The sequence below is a fragment of the Armigeres subalbatus genome, chromosome 2 (genome assembly GCF_024139115.2).
Source record: "Armigeres subalbatus isolate Guangzhou_Male chromosome 2, GZ_Asu_2, whole genome shotgun sequence".
Classification (NCBI taxonomy): Eukaryota; Metazoa; Arthropoda; class Insecta; order Diptera; family Culicidae; genus Armigeres; species Armigeres subalbatus.
The window spans coordinates 371,414,585-371,442,324 of NC_085140.1; the positions used below are offsets into that span (position 1 = coordinate 371,414,585).

At 43.3% G+C, this 27,740-nt stretch overlaps 2 protein-coding genes across 10 annotated transcripts in view; both read left to right on the forward strand.

Annotated features, from left to right (window-relative positions):
• Positions 1–4,628, forward strand: part of LOC134213068 (vascular endothelial growth factor receptor 1-like) — a 141,933-nt gene extending 137,305 nt beyond the window's left edge. For all 9 annotated transcript variants that reach the window (XM_062691608.1, XM_062691603.1, XM_062691605.1 and 6 more), the window contains 6 exons: positions 341–1,559; positions 1,613–1,781; positions 2,300–2,430; positions 2,985–3,616; positions 3,682–3,838; positions 3,900–4,628. In XM_062691608.1, the coding sequence (XP_062547592.1) occupies positions 341–1,559; positions 1,613–1,781; positions 2,300–2,430; positions 2,985–3,616; positions 3,682–3,838; positions 3,900–4,300 (2,709 nt within the window). In that variant the 3' untranslated portion in view covers positions 4,301–4,628. The remainder of the gene's footprint in view (positions 1–340; positions 1,560–1,612; positions 1,782–2,299; positions 2,431–2,984; positions 3,617–3,681; positions 3,839–3,899) is intronic.
• Positions 4,629–20,825: 16,197 nt separating this feature from the next.
• LOC134210113 (vascular endothelial growth factor receptor 1-like) lies at positions 20,826–26,099 on the forward strand. Its single transcript, XM_062686133.1, is given in 10 exon segments — positions 20,826–20,861; positions 20,916–21,073; positions 21,075–21,382; positions 21,445–21,620; positions 23,134–24,352; positions 24,406–24,574; positions 24,651–24,657; positions 24,881–25,009; positions 25,073–25,229; positions 25,291–26,099. Coding segments are annotated over 10 exon segments (2,748 nt in total). The 3' UTR covers positions 25,680–26,099.
• Positions 26,100–27,740: the final 1,641 nt, after the last annotated feature.

Genomic DNA, 27,740 nt, shown 5'->3' on the forward strand with positions numbered 1-27,740 from the left:
CTTGGTTTTTCGTATTTGGCTAACCAGTCAAAAACCAGTGTTCTCAACCTTCGGAAAATCAAACCAATTGTATACTGAGGTCCCTGGAATACATTACTAGAACCCTCGGTCTACTTGTAATGCGAATGATGATGTACCCAAAATAGAAGTCATTACACTAATTCTCCTTTGCATCTTCCTAGCAATGTTGGTTTAGCAGTTGTCTACGTCTGTCAACAATGTTACGAAATTTGTGTTAAAGTTATGCTTTTTGTGATGTCACTTTCAACCCTAACTGTCAGCCTCGCCATTTGATTCAGCCCAGTCTGCAATATAATCCATCATATCGGCATCGTTTCAGGGCAAGCGTCTGGACGACAGCGGTAGACAACAGGACATCATCACCACGGAGCAGTACGAAATGCAAGCCGAAACCGCCGGTTACATCGGATGTTTGGCCGTGAATGGCTACGGAGAAGACTTTGTGAAGGCCGATCTACTGATCAGTGATTTGAGCAAGCCGGTTGTGGTGGAGAAGCTGTCCCCTGATGAAGATGTTACAATCGGCGATGAAGTGATAATCGAATGCGCCGCAGTGGTGTACAACCATACCGACGCGATCAAATTCTTCCGCGATGATGTGCTGATGAGTGGACTTGATGGAATCACTATAGAAAAAGATTACAGAACGTTTGCCTATCGGACGAAGTTGATTATCCATAGTGTCGGTCGGGAACACGAGGGCGTAATTCGATGCCAAGCGCCCATGATCGACTCGAACGACACGGACGAAGACGAGCTGAGGTTGGATGTATTTGAACCAACAGATCCAGTGATCGTGGACGAAAATGTCCACGAAGAACTGGAAATGGAAATCGGAGATCGACATACGTTCTCTTGCAATGTGGAGGGAATGCCGAAACCAGTGATTGAGTGGACCAAGGATGACGCGTTTGTAATCTTTGACAACGATACGATAATTTTGCTGCCTAATGGAAGTATACATATGCCGTTCCTAAAAGTGGAGCACTCCGGTGACTACAAGTGCTACGCTAGGAACAAGGTTGGACACGCGGAGAAGCTTTGGAGCTTGCGGGTGAAAACCGTTACGATCCGAATGACCTGGGTCTATTTGGTGATTTCTTTGATAGCCATCTTGGTTATTGCAGTTGTGCTCATATCCATGTTCTATTATAAGAAGAAGAAAGAAGTGAAGGAAATGAAGGAGGCTGGGTTAGCTCACTTCGAAGAGGGTGACCTGGAACAAATGAATCCGGAGATATCGCTGGATGAGCAAGCAGATTTACTTCCCTACAAAACTGAGTACGAGTTTCCGAAGGAAAGGTTAAAAATGGGTAAACAATTGGGTGCAGGTGCGTTTGGTGTGGTAATGAAGGCCACCGCAACCGGCATCATGGTCAACGAAGATGAAACTGTAGTGGCCGTCAAGATGGTGAAGAAGCAGACCGATAATGAAGTTATGCGGGCGTTAATTTCCGAACTTAAAATCATGGTACATCTGGGGCAGCATTTGAACGTAGTGAATCTACTGGGAGCGGTTACGAAAAACATCGCCAAAAGTAAGATTGGTTGAATGGACAAAGTTATCAGAAGTAACGTTTTTCGATTTCAGGAGAACTCATGGTGATCGTGGAATACTGCCGTTTTGGCAATGTTCAAAACTTCCTGCTGAAGCACCGACCTTACTTCATCGATCAGGTCAACTCCGAAACAGGTGAAATTGACTCGAGCATTGACACAAATAAGCTAAGGTGGTCAGCCGCAGGTTATACGTACAACAGGTGAGATAGATTCGTTCCCCATTCTCTTCTTCTGTGATGATGTTTAAGAACTAACCATAATATCAGGTATATTTAGGATTGCGGCGTAGTCAAATTCGTAATGCCAAGCTCTAATCTCCTGCATTTTATTTTTCATGGTGTTTGTTTGCTACCTCCATTGGCTGACCTAATGCATAACTGAACCCGAATTATTCTATCATCTTCACCTCTCCATATCCTGTACGGATCTCTGTTCTCTGTCACCTCTAATCATCTTTCTGGAACGTGGTGAAATGTGCTAACCCAATGTCTAATGTGATGTCGTTTAACACGCTACTGGTGATGGGCTATGTGTTGGTTTGTGATCCTCCGCTCAGTCAAGGTTTGAAGTATGTTAATCTTTCGTTCTCTACAAACAATGTCAACAACCCCAACTTGAACAACAACAACCACAATAATGCGCACAACCGTAATCCACGACCTCGAATGGCTGCTCAACAACCGGTCGTGATCTATTGTAACAATATGGTCACATGTAGCAATTCGGCTGGATACACGAATCCGAAGAACCACCTGAACTCCAAAGGATATGTGCGGCATTCCGGTGTGCAGAATATGGCAATGGTCGATAGCTGTAACACGGAAGCGACCATCATGACCTCCGTCGAAGGTAAGCGCTTTAGCTCTGCTGGCTTTTGTTAATGACTATGCAAAATTTACGACCAAGGGGAGAATTTTCCAAAACGTCACAGATGATGCGAAAAAATGAACTTTTCAAATTTCGTTGTCTACGTTTCTAACATTCTCAAAAATGCTAGTTCGTAACCGACTTCCTCTTGGTTCGAGACTAACCTATATTCAAAACTATATTCAAAACTACATTCAAAACTACACAACAAAGTAAGATGGATGCCCGCATCCAAATTATTAGTTCTGCGGCCTCGTTCATCTAACAATACAAGCATATTCGTCGACAGCCAGTGCCATCTGTTCGAAAGACCTGGATGTCGGTATGGGATCAATGGTCGATGTGGAAGCTATCTCCCTTATTGAAAGTATGTAACTGTCCTTTAGTGCTCTTATGTTCAAATCTGAAGAAGTGACTATGAATCGCACACAGCTATTATCAAAATTTGCATAGTTACATATGAACCCTGAGCTAATTTTATCGAACTAATTAAATCATCCATACCAATATGTTTACATTTCATCTATTTCGTGTAGGTTATGATCTAAATTCTGCCAATACCGCCAATACGGCCAACACTAACACCACCTCCAACTCGAATGAACCACTCTGGCGATCCAATTACGGTATGGACTACAAGGGTCCCGCTAGATCGGTAACCACTACGGATCTGGTGTGCTGGGCCTCGCAGGTAGCATGTGGCATGGAATACCTTGCCTCCAGGAGGGTCCTTCACGGGGATCTTGCTGCTCGTAACATACTTCTTTGCGATGACAACGTGGTGAAAATATGCGACTTTGGTCTCGCTCGTTCCATGTACAAGACCGAGAACTACAAGAAAAAGGGAGAAGCTCCTCTGCCATTCAAGTGGTTGGCGCTGGAGTGCATTAGCGATAATGTCTTCGGCACGTATTCGGACGTATGGGCTTACGGCATTGTGCTATGGGAGTTCTTCTCATTGGCACGGGTGCCCTATCCGGGCATGGAAGCGAACCAGGAACTGTACAATAAATTACGCGACGGATACCGCATGGATAAGCCACAGTACGCCAATCAAGATATTTACGACATTATGCTGAATTGCTGGAATGTGAAACCTGATTCGCGACCCACGTTCAAAGATCTGAAGAGCCGATTCAACGCAATGCTTCCGGAAGAAATGCGAAATGTAAGCTACTAGCAATTATTTTGATTTTTTTCTCAAAACTTTCAACTTGTTATTCCATTTTGAAGCACTATGTCGATCTCAACGAGCCATACCTGGCTATGAACGCCGAGAAAGAGCAGAGAGGAGAACCAGACTACCTTGCAAGTCTAGGGCCACCAGAAGAACAGGCACCCAAAGCGCCACCCAACTATGTCAATGGAATCATCTTACCTTTACCGCCAAGTAGTACCAAATAAAACTTTTCAACGACGTCACGCGAATTAAACATTTCTCAATCTTGCAGTTTCAGACAAACCGGACTATCTCCAGATGACCAAGTCCGACTCGGACGACAGCCATTTTGATTTTGCCTCATTCAATAACAGCCAACCGTCCCCCACGTTGAAGAACAACCTGGACTCAAGCCCGCAGCAGAGCGGCAAACGCCACAAAAAGAAAGCCATACCCGAGGAAATACCGATGTTACACAACCGTTCCGGTGGCAGCCACGGATTCAACTCGGACTCGGAAACAGAACCAACCAGCCCGGTGCCAATGGTTCGCACAACTAAACTGGTCCATCCGGAGCACGAATACACCAACCTGAAGCGGCTGGACAAATCCGACGGCACGAACGGAACCGAGCCGGGAAAGGACGCATTCAGTAACCCCGGCTACGTGGTGGTCAACACGAGATTGAAGTAGATTTAGTGAATCATTTCCAAGAGCGGGAATTATTTTTACTTATTTTGGACTGAGGCGAAGGACGCGGATGTCGAATGTACGCTTGAATGTTCTTTGAGAATAGAGTATTATAATAGAGCGATTATATCTATTTACTACTTGAGCAAGTGTGTTAGTTTTGTATGTTTATGAATAGTATGCTTACGGGACACGAATGATTGTTTCACACTCGCTACGAGTGGGAAAAGCTTTTTAAGAAAATTTCTCACATATTAATGCCTTAAGTGTTTTAGAAACTATTGGATATTTTATTATTACAGATCAGAATAGATGTGTATAAATTATTGTAGCTTTGTGATTGAATTGTTCTGTATTGCATCTAAATATCACAGCCTTTACTAGTATTGGAACATCTGCTCCACTCTTAACAGTCTTGGGCAACGTCCCTGAACATTAAAGGTTCGAAGTTTACTTTTACGTTGAGCACCCGACTCCCAGTGTTTTTGTGTTCTTTAACGTAGTTTTCGGCCCCAAATTCGTTTCCTGCAGAGTTATTATTACAATTCTTTGTCCTGGCCAACAAGTACATACGTATGATGCCGTGAAGAAGCGACTGATTGACCCTATTTCCAAAAAATCGTTTGGAACGTTTGCTTGAGACCTACACAAATACTCTCTAAAGTGAAGGAGATTTTTTCTACCGTCGTCGGTGGTGATAATGGGTAAAAAGGGGTGAGAATGGGTCACTGTTTCAACTACTTAGAATGATTTTTGAATGCATCTGAGGGCAAGAAGACTAAAATATAAGAGACCTTTTTGAACGATGTTGATCTACGGCCTCTAGACTGCCGGTGAGAGCGATGACTCATTCTCACCCCCCAGACCCATTGTCACCCCCGATGGCGGTATTATATATCTTGGCTGCACATATGCACAGCACATAGACTAGATAGGCGTAGGATAGGATAGGATTCATTTATTTAGTTTACATCTAAACAGATAACACTGAATCAACAATTTGACGCCACAATACACGGTTCGAGGCCGCATCTCTCCGTCCTCGGATACGCCCCACGCTCGCCAAGTCGTTTTACACCTAGTCTGTCCATCTCGCTCGCTGCGCTCTACGCCGTCTCGTACCTGCCGGATCGGAAGCGAACACCATCTTTGCAGGGTTGCTGTCCGGCATTCTTGAAACATGTCCTGCCCATCGTACCCTTCCGGCTTTAGCTACCTTCTGGATACTGGGTTCGCCGTAGAGCTGGGCGAGCTCATGGTTCATTCTTCGCCGCCACACACCGTCTTCTTGCACACCGCCAAAGATGGTCCTAAGCACCCGTCTCTCGAATACTCCGAGTGCTTGCAAGTCCTCCTCGAGCATTGTCCATGTTTCATGTCCGTAGAGGACAACCGGTCTTACAAGCGTCTTGTACATGACACATTTGGTGCGGTGGCGAATCTTTTTCGACCGCAGTTTCTTCTGGAGCCCGTAATAGGCCCGACTTCCACAGGAATCTATGACAAAAGGTCGAAAGACAAAAGGTCGAAAGACAAAAGGTCGAAAAGACAAAAGGTCGAAAGGACAAAAGGTCGAAAAGACAAAACGTCGAAAGGGACAGAAGGTCGAAAGGACAAAAGGTCGAAAGGGACAAAAGGTCGAAAAGGACAAAAGGTCGAAAGAACAAAATGTCTAAAGGGACAAAAGGTCGATAAAGAACAAGTTGGGTTATTCTAAAGAAATTTGTTAAATGCATTTATTTTCAAGTAGAAATAACACACTCATCTCATCAATCAATGTTGAAAAATAAGCAATTTTCAAAGAAGGAGTAATTACTATAAACCAATATTATGAGTATCTAGATAGTTCTGTTAGAGGTAAAAAAGATTGCTAATTTAAGAAATGAATAAAACTTGTATTTCGCGAGACAGAATTGTCCTATACAGTTGGCAAAAAAATGCTTTTTTATTTTCCACTATTTTTAATAATTGAACAAAAAATCATTGAATGAGTGCAAATAATAGATGGAGATCTAGATTTTCTAAATGTCACTTCAATCTGTCTAAATAGCGCACGCCGCAGCCACTCAGTGCGCGCATTAAAAATACACCGGTTTGTAAAGGCTCCCCCAGGCCTAAGCTATTTTATGGCGGGACGGCGACAGCTTGATGCCACGATTCTATCGTTGGGTGGATGCTGGCAATGCTCCATTTACGCTTCCATATCAACGACGACAGAATCGCAGTCGCCAGGCAATAGAATCGCGTCAAGATTGTCTCTTTGCGTGTTTGGGGGAACCTCAATACATGCCAGTGTATTAAATGTGCGGCGTGCGCCATTGTGAAAGAACGAAGTGACATTTTGAAAACTCAAACATCCATCTTAACTCATTGAATGAGTTTTATTTAATTGTTAAAAATTGTAAAAAAATAAAAAAGCAGAGTTTTGCCAATTGTGTAAGGCAACTCTGATGCGTTTCTCCCCGTTTCAGTTTCTTGTCTATTTCGACCTTTTGTGCCTTTTGATCTTATTAATCTTTTATTTCTTTCGGCCTTTTGTCCCATTCGACGTTTTGTCCCTTTCGACCTTTTGTCCCATTCGACGTTTTGCCCTTTCGACATTTTGTCCCTTTCGACCTTTTGTCTCTTTCGACCATTTGTCCCTTCGACCTTTTGACTTTCGACGTTTTGTCTTTCGACCTTTTGTCCTTTCGACCTTTTGTCTTTCGACCTTTTGTCCCTAACCCCTTCCACAGATGATGCGCCATCGTATTTCACGACTAACGTTGTTGTCAGCCGTTAGCAAGGATCCGATGTAGGCGAATTCCTCGACCACCTCGAAGGTATCCCCGTCTATCGTAACACTGCTTCCCAGGCGGGCCCTGTCGCGCTCGGTTCCGCCCACAAGCATGTACTTTGTCTTTGACGCATTCACCACCAGTCCAACTTTTGTTGCTTCACGTTTCAGGCGGGTGTACAGTTCTGCCACCTTTGCAAATGTTCGGCCGACAATGTCCATGTCATCCGCGAAGCAAATAAATTAACTGGATCTGTTGAAAATCGTACCCGGCTGTTACACCCGGCTCTCCGCATGACACCTTCTAGCGCAATGTTGAACAACAGGCACAAAAGTCCATCACCTTGTCTTAGTTCCCGGTGCGATTCGAACGATCTGGAGTGTTCGCCCGAAATCTTCACACAGTTTTGCACACCATCCACCGTTGCTTTGATCAGTCTGGTCAGCTTCCCAGTAAAGCTGTTCTCGTCCATAATTTTCCATAGCTCTACGCGGTCTATACTGTCGTATGCCGCCTTGAAATAAACGAACAGATGGTGCGTTGGGACCTGGTATTCACGGCATTTTTGAAGGATTTGCCGTACAGTAAAGATCTGGTCCGTTGTCGAGCGGCCGTCAACGAAGCCGGCTTGATAACTTCCCACGAACTCGTTCACTAAACGACGGAAAATGATCTGGGATATCACTTTGTAGGCGGCATTAAGGATGGTGATCGCTCGAAAGTTCTCACACTCCAGTTTGTCGCCTTTCTTGTAGATGGGGCATATAACCCCTTCCTTCCACTCCTCCTGTAGCTGTTCGGTTTCCCAGATTCTGACTATCAGTTTGTGCAGGCAAGTGGCCAGCTTTTCCGGGCCCATCTTGATGAGCTCAGCTCCGATACCATCCTTACCAGCTGCTTTATTGACCTTTAGCTGTTGAATGGCATCCTTAACTTCCCTCAAGGTGGGGGCTGGTTGGCTTCCATCGTCCGCTGAACTGACGTAGTCATCTCCTCCGCTGCCTTGACTTTCACTGCCTGTACTCTCAGCGCCACTTAAATGTTCCTCGTAGTGCTGCTTCCACCTTTCGATCACCACACGTTTGTCCGTCAAGATGCTCCCATCCTTATCTCGGCACATTTCGGCTCGCGGCACGAAGCCTTTGCGGGATGCGTTGAGCTTCTGATAGAACTTGCGTGTATCTTGAGAACGGCACAGCTGTTCCATCTCCTCTCACTACGCTTCTCCAGGCGGCGTTTCTTCTCCTGAAAAGGCGGGTCTGCTGTCTCCGTTTCCGTCTATAACGTTCCACGTTCTGCCGGGTACCTTGCTGCAGCGCGACCGCCCGCGCTGCGTCCTTCTCCTCCAGAATCTGTCTGCACTCTTCGTCGAACCAATCGTTCCGTCGACTTCGACGCATATACCCGACGTTGTTCTCCGCTGCGTCGTTAATGGCTGCTTTGATTGTATTCCAGCAGTCCTCAAGAGGGGCCTCATCGAGCTCACCCTCTTCCGGCAACGCTGCCTCGAAATACTGCGCGAATGCTGTGGCGACATCAGGTTGCTTCAGTCGCTCTCGGTCGTACCGCGGCGGTCGTCGGTACCGAACATTGTTGATGACGGATAGTTTTGGGTGCAGTTTAAGCATCACCAGATAGTGGTCAGAGTCGATGTTAGCGCCACGATATGTCCTGACGTCGATAATGTCGGAGAAGTGCCGTCCATCAATCAGAACGTGGTCGATTTGTAATTCTGTCTGCAGTGGTGATCTCCAGGTGTACCGATACGGGAGGCTGTGTTGGAAGTAGGTGCTGCGAATGGCCATATTCTTGGAGGCGGCGAAATCAATTAGTCGTAGGCCGTTTTCGTTCGTCAGCCGGTGTGTGCTGAACTTCCCAATAGTCGGTCTAAACTCCTCCTCTTGGCCAACTTGAGCGTTCAAATCTCCTATGATGATTTTGACGTCGTGGCTTGGGCAGCTGTCGTACTCACGTTCCAGCTGCGCGTAGAATGCGTCCTTATCATCATCAGTGCTTCCGGAGTGTGGGCTATGGACGTTGATTATGCTGAAGTTGAAGAACCGGCCTTTGATCCTCAACCTGCACATTCTTTCATTGATCGGCCACCACCCGATCACGCGCCTTTACATATCGCCCATCACTATGAAAGCTGTTCCCAGCTCGTGTGTGTTGCCGCAGCTCTGGTAGATGGTATGATTACCTCTAAACGTTCGCACCATTGATCCCTTCCAACAAACCTCCTGCAGCGCTAATATGCCGAATCCACGGTCCTTGAGCACATCGGCTAGTATGCGTGTGCTTCCGATGAAGTTGAGAGATTTGCAGTTCCACGAACCGAGTTTACAATCGCTAATCGAAAAGTCCCTTTTCGTCGCAGTGGTCTTTGCCGATGGTTCCGGTCCGTACTCTCTTGTTGATTGTTCATTGCTTATGTTTTTTTAAAGGCTTGCTTGCAGGGCCTGACACCAAACCCTTTAAATTTCCGGAGGACCATTCCTCCTTATTTCCGGTGGACCATGGTGCACAGTTTCACTTAGAGTCCCTCGCTGGCACTCGGACGATGATCAGCCGCCCCTAACATGGAGAACAGACGCTGTTGTGAGCCGATCCTGACATGGAGAACAGACGCTCAATAAGATTTGCACCTCCGGAGAGGAGCAAACCCCCCCTTCCCTGTCAGCATACGACCATAGTTCCCACCGAGGTTGGTTACCCGATCTTCCCTAAGGTTGCTCGTATCCCGGCCAGAACCGCGGGGAGGTAGGGATAGGAGTTGCTGAGTAAGAGGCTAAGGACCGCGAGATGGGGTCTATTTTATTCCTTCAGGTACGTGAAGTACCAATGGTACGCTTTACCCAGCATTTGCCGTGCCAGCGGTGACGATGTCTTTCTCGATTCATTCGTTTGGTTTCACTTTAGTGTGATACACATCATGTAAAATTGCCTACATTACGGCTCTTGCAAACGCTGTATAGCGAATCAACTAACCAAGCTTATATGGTGCAAAACACCATTTTCTTCATAACTTTTGAACGGAATGACCGATCATAATTATATTCAATAGTGATCAACTAGGGTTTGTCCCCCGCTGAATGCAACCTATTGCGAGAAAATCAGTTTAGAATTACTATATAAAAAAGTGGCTAATGTTTTTCGGTTTTCGTGTACACACACACATACACACGAACTGACAGACATTTGTTCAGTTCGACGAACTGAGTTGATTTGTATATTACATAATTAGTTTCCGAGACTTCTATTAAAAGTTCGATTTTGGAGTGAAATGATAGCCTTTCGGTACAACTTTGTTGTACGAGAAAGGCAAAAAGAAAACTTCCTAATTCTCTCCCAATCTTTGCTGTATAGAAAAACAAGCCATTCACAATATCCGACATTTCAGAAATAATCCTTTAGATTCTTGGGATTTGAAGGTTTAGTCTAGACATTTGAAAATTTCGATTCAAAGAATTTTCACGAAAAAAGATTTTTCGATACCAAAAGCGTGTTAGAATTTTGAAAACACAATTGAGATACAGCTGAAAATTTGTATGACTTTCAAGCCGTTTATCTTCGATGAAATTTTTGGATTCAAATTGGGGTGTCTGGTTTCATTCGGATTGATATTGGATTGCAGTGTGAACTCTGAACTCAGGAAACAGCTGAACTTGAGTAAGAAACACGGTAACAAATACCGTCTTCATACAGTTATGGGTCAACAGCATTGGCTATAATCGCATATCTGTCCCATATGAATAGGAAACCCAGCAAAGGTAGGACATATATACGCTTACAAGCAGAGCAGAAGCTGTAATAAATTTCTAAATAGCATGCCGGCAATTCAGTGCCGAGAAATTGATAAGCCGTACTGGTTTAGATCCGTTTGCATTATGATATAATATTGAAGAGTTTATTTTCATTTCTAAACGAGCAACGAAATAATAGTATGCATTTATCAAATAAACCACAGAGAAATAGATGTAGCATTACAGTAATATATAGGGCATTGAATTGAATAAATTGCTAGTTTAACAAAAAGACATTTTTCACTAGCGTCGTCGGTAGATATTGTCATAAAGCTTTTTATTCCATGCAACATATACGTTAGATGGTTGCAGAGTAACTAGACGATGCTTTTTTTTAGCAAAATGCAGCAAATGCAAATTGTTACGTATGTTTGTCTGTGATAAAACAATTTTTAAATAGCGTTTCGCGATGAGTAAACTTTGCTAAATATAGGAAAGAATTAGTGTTTGGCAAGCAGTCTGTCAAACAATACGTGATTATTCGTAACGAGTTTCGTTCGTTCATTCATTGTCTGCCATATTGGCTTGAATCGATACAGAATAAGATGCGGAACTTCAAATTATGGTTACCCATTGATATACTAACCTTGATATTAGTCATTTACGAATCCTGCATCAAGGAAACCGTCTGTCAATGTAATTACGTTTGGTGAAAATTATACGTGCTGGAACTCAACTGCTTAACTATTATCACATGAATACGTAGGAAAGAAAGAAAAACAATATTCGAATCAATCACTTACATCTATTACTCATATTGGTGTTCATAACATACATAGATTTTAATATATCACTCCCTGCAACTTAGAACGAACACACGCAATTTTAGTGCCGTTTTAGCGAGAAGATAGTAGTTCAATTCCTTTTTGTGTTCACGGTGTCTTTCAATCAGTATCTCTGAAACACCCATCACGAGAAAGTATATGCTCTCCTCTTTCATGTCGCGGATAAACCAAAAAGAGGTGTTGAATGATAGCCTCTCCACAAATGTATGGAAAAATTACCCCCGATAGATCATTTTATAAAAATTACTTACGTGAAACAGGAGAACCTGTACTTTCGAGAAGTGGGTGTTTTAGAGGCACAGATTTTTTTTTTTCAAAAAGTAAACCGCTTTGGACAAAGACTCTACATACATCCCCAATTGAAACAGAGTCGCCACGCAGCTTAGTATTCATTGCTCACTTTCTAGGAACCTTACTTTGTAGCTACGCATATTACTACTAAGCTTAGGATGGTTCCTCATTGGATCACCATAATTGTTATCATGGCAACATTTATCACACCCTCGATGACTCGAACTGTTGTAGAAAGTACAACAGTTGCAAAAAGCACGCTTATTGTTCATAACGCAAACGAGATTACATGAGTAAACCAGGACCACGCGAGACTCGAAATGTTAATTCAGTATTCAGGCTCTAGTTAAAACAACATTATATAGATATATATATATATTAGGGTGGTTCAAAAAATCGATTTTGCTCCACAGTGCTCATCAGATTCTTTACCATGTTCTGAGTGTCCTCTGAAAATTTGAGCTCATTTGGATTAAAACTGATTTAGCACAAGCCGTTGCAAGTTTGCATGCAAATTAGTATGGGGAAGTTTATTTTTTCATTATACTGTTAATGACGCTTCCCCACCAAGCGCATGTTAAAAGAAAACCTACATAGGTAAAAGGAATCCTCAACAACTTTCACTCAGTGAAAACCGCGTCTTAATTAATCGTTCCAATAATTAGTAATCGAATTTAATCTATATCGTGGTTTTCTGGAGCTAATTGCATAACTCATCAACAGGCAACATTGCTGCTCGTGGCGCGAAAGATAGCACACACAAATTCAGGCTACTATGTTGCACTGCACGTTTCAGTGATGCCCTCAAAGAAGTTTAACGATCATGACTAAAGATTCGCAACCTGTCTTAAAATCGATTACTAATTATTGGGTAATCAACATGCGGTTTTCGTTGGGTGAAAGCTGTTGAGTATCCCTTTTAGCTATGTAGGTTTTCTTTTAACCTGCGCTTGATGGGGAAGCGTCATAACCAGTATAATGAAAACATGAATTTCCCCATACCAATTTGCATGCAAACTTGAAACGGCTTGTGCTAAATCAGTTTTAATCCAAATGAGCCAAAATTTTCAGAGGACACTCAGAACATGGTAAAGAATCAGATGAGCACTGTGGAGCAAAATCGATTTTTGAAACACCCTAATATACATATATATATATATATATACAAACTATATTTATATATATATCTATATATATATATATATATATATATATATATATATATATATATATATATATATATGATTCGTAAAAACACTCTGATCGTCGTCCTGTTTATGTTTTTACATTTTATACAGCAATTTCGAAGTACATCCAGAAGCCTCGAATCGAGTTCAACGGTACGCAATATTTGAAGGAGGGCGATACCATTTCGTTAACCCTTATGCGGCCGACGGGGTACCCGTGTTCCTTTTTCAAATTCAAGTGGTGATATTTCAATGAATTTTTATAGCTGAAAGCTGAAACTCGGTGACATCTAAGAACTCCATAAAATGTAGCATCTGTGAGAAAATCACGTTGATACAGTGAGGAGGGACGTGGGGAGGGGCATCTGATTTTTTTACCACGTGGATGGCCGACAGGGTACCCGTGTTCCACTAAATTGATATTTTCATAACTTTAACAATTTTCAACCGATTTAGATAATTTTGACAGTTTTGGAAACAGAAACTCATATACTTTTTGCCCATTGACAAGGTTTACAGCTTTTGTCCTTGGTTATACAAGAAATCTTTAAAGTAAGGCTTAAGAGTCTACACGCGTAACCAAAGACCATTCAACCAGTTCCAAATATGCTACAAGCTCTTTGCGCTTCTTAGAATTGAAGGTGTTCACAGTATATATTCTGGGTCTCCAAAAACCCCTGGAGTAAGGGCTAAGTCATCCAAAAAATCCCTGGAATCAGATCTTATGGTCTGCTAACGTAACCAAAGGTCTATCGTGTAAATTCAAAAACGTTACATGCTCTTTATGGTGCTTAGCATATAATGCTTTCACAGTATATGTTCCGGGTCATCCAATGACCTTTTCTTAAAACATGTTTGCATTCCAAGTAGTTCTTGATGAGGTCATTGATTCCAGGTAGTCTACTAACTCCATACAGTCAAGGTCTTCGGATCAATCTCCGTGTTGGAGGCATTTAACGAAGAATAAACAAGTTGCGTGACCCCTTCTTGGTATATGTTTGTATTCTAAGTAGTTCTTGTTGTTGTCGTGGGCTCCAGGTAGTCTACGAACTCCATAGAGTCAAGATCTGTGGATCAACCTCAGTAACGGAGGCAGTTATTGAAGAATAAACAAGTTGTGTGACCCCTTCTTGGTATTTGTTTGTATTCCAAGTAATTCTTGTTGTTGTCATTGGTTCCAGGTAGTCTACAAACTCCATAAATTCAAGGTCTGTGGATCAACCTCCGTAATGGAGGCAGTTAATGAAGAATAAACAAGTTGTGTGACCCCTTCTTGATATATATATCTGTTTTTCATGTAGTTCTTGTTGTTGTCGTGAGTTCCAGGTAGTCTACGAACTCCATACAGTCAAGGTCTTCGGATCAATCTCCGTGATGGAGGCAGTTATCGGAGAATAAACAAGTTGCATGACCCCTTCTTGGTATATGTTTGTATTCCAAGTAGTTCTGGTTGTTGTCGTGGGCTCTATGTAGTCTACGAACTTCATAGATTCAAGGTCGGTGGATAGACCTCCGTAATAGAGGCAGTTATTGAAGAATAAACATGTTTTGTGACCCCTTCTTGGCATATGTTTGTTTTTCATGTAGTTTTTGTTATTGTCGTGAGTTCCAGGTAGTCTACGAACTCCATACAGTCAAGGTCTTCGGAACAATCTCCGTAATGGAGGCGTTTATCGAAGAATAAACAAGTTGCGTGACCCCTTCTTGATATATGTGTGCATTCCAAGTAGTTCTTGTTGTTGTCGAGGACTCCAGGTAGTCTACGAACTCCATAGAGTCAAGGTCTGGAGATCGACCTCGGTAATGGAGGCAGCGTTTGAAGAATAAACAAGTTTTGTGACCTCTTCTTGATATATGTTCGTATTCCAAGTAGTCTTGTTGTTGTCGTTGGCTCCAGGTAGTCTACGAACTCCATAGATTCAAGGTCGGTGGATCAACCTCCGTAATGGAGCGTGACCCCTGCTTGGTATATGTTTGTATTCCAAGTAGTTCTTGTTGTTGTCGAGGACCCCAGGTAGTCTACGAACTCCATAGAGTCAAGGTATGGGGTTCGACCTTGGTAACGGAGGCACTTATTGAAGAATAAACAACTTGTGTGACGCCTTCATGGTATTTGTTTGTGTTCTAAAAAGTTCTTGTTGTCATTGGTACCAGGTAGTCTACAAACTCCATAGAGTCAAGGTTTGTGGATCAATCTTCGTAATGGAGGCAGTTATTGAAGAATAAACAAGTGTTGTGAGCCCTTCTTGGTATATGTTTGTATTCCAAGTAGTTCTTGTTGTCGTGGGCTCCAGGTAGTCTACGAACTCCATAGATTCAAGGTCTGTGGATCAACCTCCGTAATGGAGACAGTTATTGAATAATAAACAAGTTGTGTGACCCCTTCTTGGTATATGTGTGTATTTTAAGTAGTTATTTTCATTGTCGTGGGCTCTGTAATGAAGGCAAGGAAAAATACTTGAATGGATTCCGTATTTTTTTGTCGAAGAGACTTACAAACTTATTAACAGGTACTCATAAATGATTCATAATAAGCTACAGGCAGTGAAAGTTATTTTATGAAAATCTTTATTGTTTGCTGCGAATTGGGTCGAAAACGTGATAAAATCGGGTTAGGCAAAATCAGGGGTAAACAAAATCTGGGAGTGACACAATCGGGTCAACCTCATCTGAGTGAATGTACGCATTCCTAGTACAGTAGCCGTTCGATAACTGCAAAATGTTTACTTTTCATTTATCGAATGCCGTTCGATAACTGCAACGCACTCTAGACGTCAAACGGTTGTCAATCGACGTCAGATGCAATAAAAGTGCATCTAAATGTGCAGCGCATTGTAGCTGTCATTGAGTCTGACATCGGTTTGAAGTTTAGCGGTCCGATAACTGTAAAACTGTTGCAACTATCGAATTGCAGTTAAAAATCATTGCTGTTAAATGACTTGCAGTTATCGAACGTCTGCTGTAGTTTTTGTTTTTGCCATGGTACTAGGTATGTAGTCTATTATTTATTATTTATTCAGACTAAGGCCGAAGTGGCCTGTGCGGTATGTAAGAGTCTTCTCCATTCGGCTCGGTCCATGGCAACACGTCGCCAGCCACGCAGTCTACGGAGGGTCCGCAAGTCATCTTCCACCTGATCGATCCACCTTGCCCGCTGCGCACCTCGCCTTCTTGTGCCCGTCGGATCGTTGTCGAGAACCATTTTCACCGGGTTATTGTCCGACATTCTGGCTACGTGCCCGGCCCACCGTAGTCGTCCGATTTTCGCGGTGTGAACGATGGATGGTTCTCCCAACAGCTGATGCAACTCGTGGTTCATTCGCCTCCTCCATGTACCGTCCGCCATCTGCACCCCACCATAGATGGTACGCAGCACTTTCCTTTCGAAAACTCCGAGTGCGCGTTGGTCCTCCACGAGCATCGTCCAGGTCTCGTGTCCGTAGAGGACTACCGGTCTAATGAGCGTTTTGTAGATGGTCAGTTTGGTACGGCGGCGAACTCTATTCGATCGAAGCGTCTTGCGGAGTCCAAAGTATGCACGATTTCCAGCCACTATACGCCTCCGAATTTCTCTGCTGGTATCATTTTCGGCAGTCACCAGTGAGCCCAAGTACACAAATTCTTCTACCACCTCGATTTCTTCACCACCGATGCAAATTCGCGGTGAGTGGCTCACATTGTCTTCTCTTGAACCTCTTCCTATCATGTACTTCGTCTTCGACGTGTTGATGACTAGTCCGATCCGCTTGGCTTCCCTCTTCAGTCTGATGTAGGCTTCCTCCATCTTCTCAAAGTTACGTGCCATAATATCTATGTCGTCGGCAAAGCCAAATAGCTGGACGGACTTATTGAAAATTGTACCACTCGTGTTAATCCCTGCTCTTCGTATTACCCCTTCCAAAGCGATGTTGAATAGCAGACACGAAAAACCATCACCTTGCCGTAACCCTCTGCGGGTTTCGAAGGGACTCGAGAATGCCCCTGAAACTCGAACTACGCACATCACCCGATCCATCGTCGCTTTGATCAACCGTGTCAGTTTATCCGGAAATCCGTTTTCGTGCATTAGCTGCCATAGCTGGTCCCGATCGATTGTATCATATGCGGCTTTGAAGTCGATGAATAGATGATGTGTGGGCACGTTGTATTCGCGGCACTTCTGCAGTACTTGGCGAATGGCGAACACCTGGTCCGTGGTGGAGCGTTCGCCCATAAAACCCGCCTGGTACTGCCCCACGAACTCCCTTGCAGTTGGTGCTAGTCGACGGCATAAAATTTGGGAGAGTACCTTGTAGGCGGCGTTCAGCAATGTGATTGCGCGGTAGTTGCTACAATTCAGCTTATCGCCCTTTTGTAGATGGGGCACACGACACCTTCCATCCACTCCTGCGGCAAAACTTCCTCCTCCCAAATCTTGGTAATGACCCAGTGCAGTGCTCTAGCCAGTGCCCCACCACCGTGTTTGAATAGCTCTCCTGGTAGTTGGTCAACCCCAGGGGCTTTGTTGTTCTTCAGCCGGCCAATCTCTTCCTGGATTTCCTGGAGATCCAGGGCCAGTAGAATTATGTCCTGCGCGCGTGCTCCTAGGTCCATCACCATACCACCATCTCCGTCTGCCACATCGCCATTTAGGTGCTCTTCGTAGTGCTGCCGCCACCTTTGGATCACCTCACGCTCGTTCGTAAGAAGGTTCCCGTTTATGTCCTTGCACATATCAGACTGTGGCACGTGGCCCTTACGTGAACGGTTCAACTTCTCATAGAACTTTCGTGTATTATTAGTGCGGTACAGTTGCTCCGTCTCTTCACGGTCTCGATCTTCCTGCTGACGCTTTTTCCTCCGGAAAATCGAGTTTTGTCTGTTCCGCGCCTGTTTATATCGTGCCTCATTCGCCCTCGTGCGGTGTTGCAGCAATCTCGCCCATGCTGCATTCTTCTCTTCTACTAACTGCTCACATTCGCCGTCATACCAGTCGTTTCTCCGATCCGGGGCACCGTGCCAAGTGCAGCGGTTGCGGTGCTACCAATGGCGGATCGAATATCTCTCAGCCATCTTCAAGAGACGCTGCGCCTAGCTGATCTTCCGTTGGGAGTGCCACTTCCAGCTGCTGCGCGTATTCTTGGGCTAGTCTACCGTCTTGTAGCCGCCCAATATTAAGCCGCGGCGTCCGACTTCGACGCGTGTTGTACACCGTCGAGAGTTTTGAGCGCAGGCAAACTGCAACGAGGTAGTGGTCGGATTCAATATTCGCACTGCGGTAAGTGCGGACGTTCGTGATGTCGGAGAAGAATTTACCGTCGATTAGAACGTGGTCGATTTGGTTTTCCGTTTCTTGGTTAGGTGATCTCCATGTGGCCTTGTGGATATTTTTGCGGGGAAGGAAGGTGCTTCGGACTACCATTCCGCGGGAGGCTGCGAAGTTTATGCATCGTTGGCCGTTGTCGTTCGATACGGTGTGTAGGTATGTAGTCTATGAACTCCATATAGGAATGATCTGCAGATCAACCCACGAACGGAAGGCTATTGGTATATGTTTGCATTTCAAGTAGTTCAAGTTGTTGTCATTAGCTCTGGGCAGTTAATAAAAAATAAACAAGATGTGAAACCTCATCCTAATATATTAACATTCCAAGTAGTTATTGTTGTCTTGTTGAAACTTGGATTCCGTAAGGAGTGACCTTAAAGACCCTCTAGATATTCCTGTAAGCCTAGAAGTCTTACTCCATAAATTTCTAGGATGACCATTAGCATATGCCATGAACGCATTTTATTCATGGACCCCAAAGGCATGTACCAAATTTAAAACAGGCTGATATATCTCTGGTGTAGATCCTAATGCCTTACTTCAGGGTTTTCTTGGATGACCATGAACATTTGAAATGGGTGCATTCTATTCTACGTACCGTCAACTGAGGGGAAGATGATCAATGAGGTGAAGATGATTATTTGATATGTCAGTCAAAAGTGCCACATTTTTTTATGAAACGGTAGTCAACAATATTCTCCGTTCAAGTAATGCTACCGCTAGGTAGAAATCCGAGTATTTCGATTATAATCATGAAAATGTATTTTGTGGAAGAAAGAGAGAGATAGTCATAAATGACGCTATTTTCGTTTCAAATATTGACTTCGTAGACTTCTTTACGTAGTAAATTCAACATTCATACATATAACCTAGTGTATTTTGACTACTAGGCCATAATTATTTTAGTAGAGCTGTCTTGATCAACTTCACCCCAAACCAGATTACTCAAAAAATGTGTGATAATTTAATTTATTTTAATAAATGCGAATGCATTTCAGAAAACTAAAGTTGTTGATTATTGCAACGTATAGCAGTACATGTTTTGAAAATATTTGTTTCGATTTAAAATGTAAACACACATTGTTATTGCATGTTTTGTCTTAAAAATGATCATCTTCCCCCCAGTTGACGGTACCATAAAAGGCATGTATAACTATTCAAATTGGCCGAAAGAACTCTGGTTACGCGTGAAGTTCTTGAGGATTGTTCAAGTGTTCTCTTGGATACCCATGAACATATGCAATGAAAGCGGTATGCCACTTTTGAAACAATCCGAAAGGTATCTGGTTACGTGTGAAGATCCTTAGGCCTATTCTAGCATTTTCTTGGAAGACCATAAACATATGCAATGGACGTATTCTATTCTATGTACAACAAAGGGCATGTACCATTTTTGAACCAAGTCAAAAGATCTCTGGGTACCTATGCAGGCCTATTCCAGGGTTTTCTTGGATGACCATGAACCTATGCAATGGACGCAATCTATTCTATGTGCCACAAAGGGCATGTAACACTTTTGAAAAAATCTGAAAGATCTTTGGTTACGCGTGTACATCTTACATACGCAATCTATTCTATGTGCCACAAAGGGCATGTACCAGTTTTAAAACAATCTAAAAGATCTCTGGTTACGCGTGTAGACCTGAAGGCCTTTTCCAGGGTTTTCTTGGATGACCATGAACATATGCAATGAAGGCGCCAGAGGACTTATCCGAGAGATTTCTTTGATAGCGCAGAACATATGTAGTGATCACATTTGATTTCAAGATGCGCAAAAAGCATGTACCACTTTTGAGACAAGTCCATAGACCCATGGTTACGAGTGTAGACCTTAAGGCCTTACTCCAGAGATTTCTTGGATGACTCGGAACATATACTGTGAACGCATTCTATGCTAAGTACCACAAAGAGCATGTACCGTATTTGAATTTGCATAATAGGCCTTTGGTTACTCGAGTAGACCCTTAGGCTTTACTCCAAAGATTTCTCGGATGACTAAGACCTCATTTCAGGGATTTTTGCATTACCCGAAGCATATACTGTGAACACCTTCAATTCTAAGAAGCACAAAGAGCTTGTAGCATATTTGAAACTGATTGAATGGCCTTTGGTTACGCGTGTAGACTCTTAAGCCTTACTTCAAAGATTTCTTGTATAACCATGGGCATAAGCTGTTAACCTTGGCAACTGGCAAAATGTATATAAGTTTCTGTTTCCAAAACTGTCAAAATTATCCAAATCGGTTGAAAATTGTTGAAGTTATGAGAATATCAATTTAGTGGAACACGGGTACCCTGTCGGCCATCCACGTGTGTTTTTTTTGTTGGCCGCATAAGGGTTAAACTGCCTATTGAACGTTACCGACACGGTCAAGTTCGATATGAAATGGAAACTGCCAAACAGTGTAGGAGTTAACGTGAGTTCTGATTATTATCCATTGGTCAATGTTTAACATCATTCCATTCCGCAGAACTCCAGAGTAAGCATCAGCCGAATATCGGCTATTACGCTTCCGGATCATCCGAACCGTGTATCGGGCCGATCGACGTTGACTATTATCAACGCACTGCAGAGCGATTCCGGTTACTACAAGTGTAACGTAGCCGACCACAACTCTCACACGAACCAGATCATCGGCGGACATCGGCTTCATGGAACTGTCTCAAGAACAAAAGCTCGATTTCATCAACATCACCAGCCGGCGGGATTTAAGAATTGTCATCAAGTGCAAGGCCGTCGTTCTGCCGGAGTTCTACTGGACCAGGAACGATGACCCGAAACCGTTGGAAGTCGGCGAGCGATACACGATAGCGGTAACAAATCAGAAAATTACGCTCACGATCAAGAGATCGACCATTTTCGATACGGGAACGTACACGCTGCATGCAAAGAACGAACACACCTATAAAAGTTTTTCCATAAAGGTGTACGTTAGAGGTGCGTTAGATCGAGTGTAGTTAAACGACCCTAGGCAAATTGATCATTATTCAACATTTCAGAAAAACCTGTCGTGTCTATTAGTCCAATCTACGCACGACCGGGAGAATGGATCACATTTGTATGTACTGCCGTCGCCTATCCTCAACCAACAATTCGGTTCGCCTTTATCCCATGTACGGGGACTCCCTGGAAGAACTGTTCACAGTCGCTGAACAAGGAACATGCTAAGAATTATGTAAGTACATATTTCACTGGATTAAAACCTATTATCTTCTTCTTATTGGCATTACATCCCCACACTGGGACAGAGCCACCTCGCAGCTTAGTGTTCATTAAGCTCTTCCACAGTTATTAACTCCGAGGTTTCTAAGCCAGGTTACCATTTTTGCATTCGTATATCATGAGGCTAGCACGATGATACTTTTATGCCCAGGGAAGTCGAGACAATTTCCAATCCGAAAATTGCCTAGACTGGCACCGGGAATCGAACCCAGCCACCCTCAGCATGGTCTTGCTTTGTAGCCGCGCGTCTTACCGCACGGCTAAGGAGGGTCCCAAAAAAAACCTATTATAAAACTCCTTTAACAACTGATTGTTTGTTCCAAATGAAACTCTACATAAGTCTGTGTTTCGTTCAGGGTGGGACGACACTACGTTGTGTTGATTTTGATGTGGTGGACTGTCCAGGCGACGATTAAGAAAACTACGGATTGAACTGGACGGTTGATGTATCGCCTTCGAGAGGCAGGTGGTTACTTTTGCGATCACTGACTGTACAAGACATTCATTTCAGAGTTGCCCGGAGAGTCCACCTCATCAAAATTGAACGCAATGTAGGGTCGTCCCTCCTTGGACGAAACACTGGTACCATGCATGGATTTCTGGTCGTTGCGCGGGTTCTGCGCAATGGATCAATCTTCTTCTCCAGCGTTTCGGATCTGGCGGTGGAGGCTGCAAACCTAGCGGAAAAATAGTTTTTAAAAATAAATCCAAGATAGCGGCCAAATTCAATATAGCTACCTCCATTTTTATTACTGCAAATTGAGGACACACTCTTCCTCTTTTCAACGATATGCTGATCTCTAAGATCGGTTGAGAAATGTCGGAGTTATGACAGTTTTGGTGAGTCAAGAATTGACAAAATCGAGGGGTCCATAAAAGTAATTTCGTGTATAACTAACGAGGGGTCCATCTTTCTGAAGAATTCAACTCGGATCCTTAATATACTCGCCGAAAGCTTTCGAATGATTGATGTTCATTAAGGCATTTTTAAGAACCTCGTGCAAACAGTGGCCCGGTCTCAACGAGAATTACTCTCATGTTTTTCTTTTGAAATCTCCATTCAGATTACTGTCAGAAATCATGGTGGGTGTGGTCCTTGATTTCAATCTAGAACAAAAATCACAAAAGCATGAAGATCTCATGGCCACGCCCATCTTTACCGTAACTTGGGAGGGGAAGGAAGCTTTGATGTAGTACTTAATTAATGAGAGGCCCCGACTCAGCGACACCCTCACCCCTGGATATTGGGAAAGGTATTCTTTGGGTCAGGATTTGCCTGTATAGCCGACAATGGCCGTGGTAGATCTTAAACCGCAACACATCACGCAAAGGTGTCTACCCAGCGTTACAGGGGGATACACCAATTTTAAGAAAAGCTTGCAAAAATTAAAAGTTTGATTTGGCGAACAATTTTGCGTTCACTATTGGCTTCCGCTTCATAATCCATCTTCTCAACATCGCTTCAGGGCAAACGTCTGGACGACAGCGGTAGACAACAGGACATCGTCACCACAGAGCAGTACGAAATGCAAGCCGAAACCGCCGGTTACATCGGATGTTTGGCCGTGAATGGCTACGGAGAAGACTTTGTGAAGGCCGATCTACTGATCAGTGATTTGAGCAAGCCGGTTGTGGTGGAGAAGCTGTCCCCTGATGAAGATGTTACAATCGGCGATGAAGTGACCATCGAATGCGCCGCAGTGGTGTACAACCATACGCACGCCATCAAATTTTTCCGCGATGATGTGCTGATGAGTGGACTTGATGGAATCACTATAGAAAAGGATTACAGAGCGTTTGCCTATCGGACGAAGTTGATTATCCATAGTGTCGGTCGGAAACATGAGGGCGTGATTCGATGCCAAGCGCCTATGATGCACGCGAACGAGACGGACGAAGATGAGCTGAGGTTGGATGTATTCGAACCAATAGATCCAGTAATTGTGGACGAAAATGTGCACGAAGAACTGGAAATGGAAATTGGAGATCGACATACGTTCTCTTGCAATGTGGGAGGAATGCCGGAACCTGTGATTGAGTGGACCAAGGATGACGCGTTTGTAATCTTTGACAACGATACGATAATTTTTCTGCCTAATGGAAGTATCCATATGCCGTTCCTGAAGGTGAAGCACTCCGGTGACTACAAGTGCTACGCTAGGAACAAGGTTGGACATGCGGAGAAGCTTTGGAGCTTGCGGGTGAAAACCTCTACTATTCGAATGATCTGGATCTATTTGGTGATTTCGTTAATAGCCATCTTGGTTATTGCAGTTGTGCTCATATCCATGATCTACTATAAGAAAAAGAAAGAAGTGAAGGAGATGAAAAAGGCTGGCTTGGCGCACTTCGACGAAGGTGACCTGGAACATATGAATCCTGAGATTCCGTTGGATGAGCAAGCGAATTTACTTCCCTACAAAACTGAGTACGAGTTTCCGAAGGAGAAACTAAAATTGGGTAAAAAGCTAGGTGCAGGTGCGTTTGGTGTGGTATTGAAGGCCATCGCTACCGGCATCATGGCAAATTAAGATGAAACTGTAGTGGCCGTCAAGATGATGAAGAAGCAGACCGACAATGAAATAATGCGCGCGTTAATTTCCGAACTAAAAATCATGGTACATCTGGGGCAGCATTTGAACGTAGTGAATCTACTGGGAGCGGTTACGAAAAACATCGCCAAAAGTAAGATTGGTTGAATGGACAAAGTTATCAGAAGTAACATTTTTCGATTTCAGGAGAACTCATGGTGATCGTGGAATACTGCCGTTTTGGCAATGTTCAAAACTTCCTGCTGAAGCACCGACCTTACTTCATCGATCAGGTCAACTCCGAAACAGGTGAAATTGACTCGAGTATTGACACAAATAAGCTAAGGTGGTCAGCCGCAGGTTATACGTACAACAGGTAAGACTGATCCGTTCCCCATTCTCTTCTTCTGTGATGATGTTTAAGAACTAACCATAAAACCAAGTACATTTAGGATTGCTGCGTAGTCAAATTCGTAATGCCAAGCTCTAATCTCTTGCATTTTATTTTTTTCATGGTGTTTGTTTGCTACCTCCATTGGATGCCCTAATGCATAACTGAAACCGAATTATTCTATCATCTTCACCTATCCATATCCTATACGGATCTCTGTTCTCTGTCACCTCTAATCATCTTTCTGGAACGTGGTGAAATCGTGTGTATGTGCTAACCCAATGTCTAAAGCCACAGTACGCCAATCAAGACATTTACGACATCATGCTGAATTGCTGGAATGTGAAACCTGATTCGCGACCCACGTTTAGTGATCTGAAGAGCCAATTCGACACTATGCTACCGGAAGAAACGCGCAATGTAAGATACCAACCATTCATTTGAATTTGTTTGATAGTTTCAACTTATAATTCTGTATTAAAGCACTATGTCGATCTTAACGAGCCATACCTGGCTGTGAACGCCGAGAAAGGGCAGAGAGGAGAACCAGACTACCTTGGAAGTCTAACACCACCAGGAGAACAGGAACCCAAAGCGCCACTTAACTATGACAATGGAATCATCGTACCTTTACCGCCAAGTAGTATCAATTGAACTCCTTAACCGAAGTCACTAAAATTGAACATTTCTTAATTTCGCAGTTTCAGATAAATCGGACTACCTCCTGATGACCAAGTCCAACTCACACGACCGCCATACTGATTTTACCTTGTTCAATAACAGTCAACCGTCCCCCACGTTGAAGAATCACCTAGGCTCGAACGCGCAGCAGGGTAGCAAACGCCACAAAAAGAAAGCCATACCCGAATACATACCGATGTTAAACAACGCCCGTTCAGAAGGCAACCACGGATTCAATTCGGAAACGGAGCCAACCATTCCGGTGCCGATGGTTCGCACATCCAAACAAATCCACCCGGAGCACGAATACACCAATCTGAAGCGGCTGAATAAATCCGACGGCACTAACGGTACCGAGCCGGTAATGGTTGCATTCAATAACTCAGGCTACGTGACGATCAACACGTGATTAAAGTAGATTTAACGGATCAGTGGTCTTCTTCAGAAAATTTAAAGAGGGTGTTTCGTATAAATATTTCCTTATTTACATTTGGAATTTAACAACTCTTTTACAAGCATTGAAATTATATGAAAAGTATCGAATCTATCGTTGCAAAATATGAAACCAAGTTATTTGCTGTTCCATTAGGCTACAAACTTCGGTCGAGTTTAAAAGAAGCTGGAACATTGTGCAGCCATAACAATAAACGGTAATTAGGGGCCGTCCAGAAACCACATGGTTATACAGGAGGAATGAGATTGAAAAATGACCACGATAAGCCACATGGCGGGGGAGGGGGAGTGTGGCTTACGAGCCACGTAATATTTTTTTTTACGCGAGAGATAGATGAATTAAAATTTAGCAGTGGTAAAAGTTCACATCAATAAATCAATGAACGCAAAGCGCATCTTTAGATCCTATTTCTATATAAAAAATTGTTACGACCTTATTCATAATTTCCACAAAGAATTTTGGAATGTAATACGTAACAAACGGCAAATTCTTTCGAATCGTAACAAAAAAAATCTTTTTCATTTCCATGAAAAGTTCTTCAACATTTTCAAGGAGAACACTACTAAACTTTTAAGACAATTTCCAAGAGTTGTTCAACGGCAATGCCACATGATACCCGTCATGGAATTCCGTCGAATATTTTTTATTATTTTTGACCAGAAATGCATTAGAAATTATCAATTTATTAATTTATCGGAATTTTCATTTCCTGTTCTTTGGGAATTCTATCAAACAAATCTCACGATCACGGAGTCTTCTCTTACTGCTACTAATCGCAGAACTGTTTGACATGATTCTGGTCAACGCTGTGAATTATGATTGCTTTAGTTGCCTTTATTATTATTGTTTATTCAGACTAAGGCCGAAGTGGCCTGTGCGGTATATAAGAGTCTTCTCCATTCGACTCGGTTCATGGCTACACGTCGCCAACCACGCAGTCTACGGAGGGTCCGCAAGTCATCTTCCACCTGATCGATCCACCTTGCCCGCTGCGCAGCTCGCCTTCTTGTGCCCGTCGGATCGTTGTCGAGAACCATTTTCACCGGGTTACTGTCCGACATTCTGGCTACGTGCCCGGCCCATCGCAGTCGTCCGATTTTCGCGGTTTGAACGATGGATGGTTCTCACCACAGCTGATGCAACTTGTGGTTTAATCGCATCCTCCACGTACCGTTCGCCATTTACACCCCACCATTGATGGTTCGCAGAACTTCCCTTTCGATAACTCCAAGTGCGCGTTGGTCCTCCACGAGCATCGTCCAGGTCTCATGTCCATAGAGGACTACCGGTCTAATGAGCGTTTTCTAGATAGTCAGTGTGGTACGGCGGCGAACTCTATTCGATCGGAGCGTCTTGCGGAGTCCAAAGTACGTACGATTTCCTGCCATGATGCGTCTCCGAATTTCTCTGCTGGTGTCATTTTCTGCAGTCACCAGTGAGCCCAAGTACACAAATTCTTCTACCACCTCGATTTCGTCACCACCGATGCAAACTCGCGGTGCGTGGCTCACATTGTCGTCTCTTGAACCACTTCCTATCGGGTTGTCCTACGAAAGGCTGAAACACATAAGGCTGAATACTCATAAGGCTGAACTCAAAAGGCTGAAATCCCGAAAGGCTGAAAGTCTCAAAAGGCTGAAAGTATCAGAAGGCTGAAATGTATCGAAAGGCTGAAATTGATGGGATGAAATGAATTCCAACCATACGATATGTTGTACCAACTATGTTGAGTGGTTGGATAGTGAATAATGAATAAAGAATAGAGAATGATGAATAAAGAATAAAGAATAAATAATAAAAAATACAAAATAAAGAATAAAGAATATGGAATAACGAATAAAGAATAAAAAATAAAGAATAAAGAATAAAATATAAAGAATGAAAATTGCACAGAGAAAAAGGAAGGAGGAAAGAAGAAGGAAGAAGAAAGAAAGAAAACGGAAGAATGGAGAGGGAAAAAAATGAAGATTGAAGAAAGAACATAGAAGAAAGAAGGAGGAAAAAGTAAGATAAAGA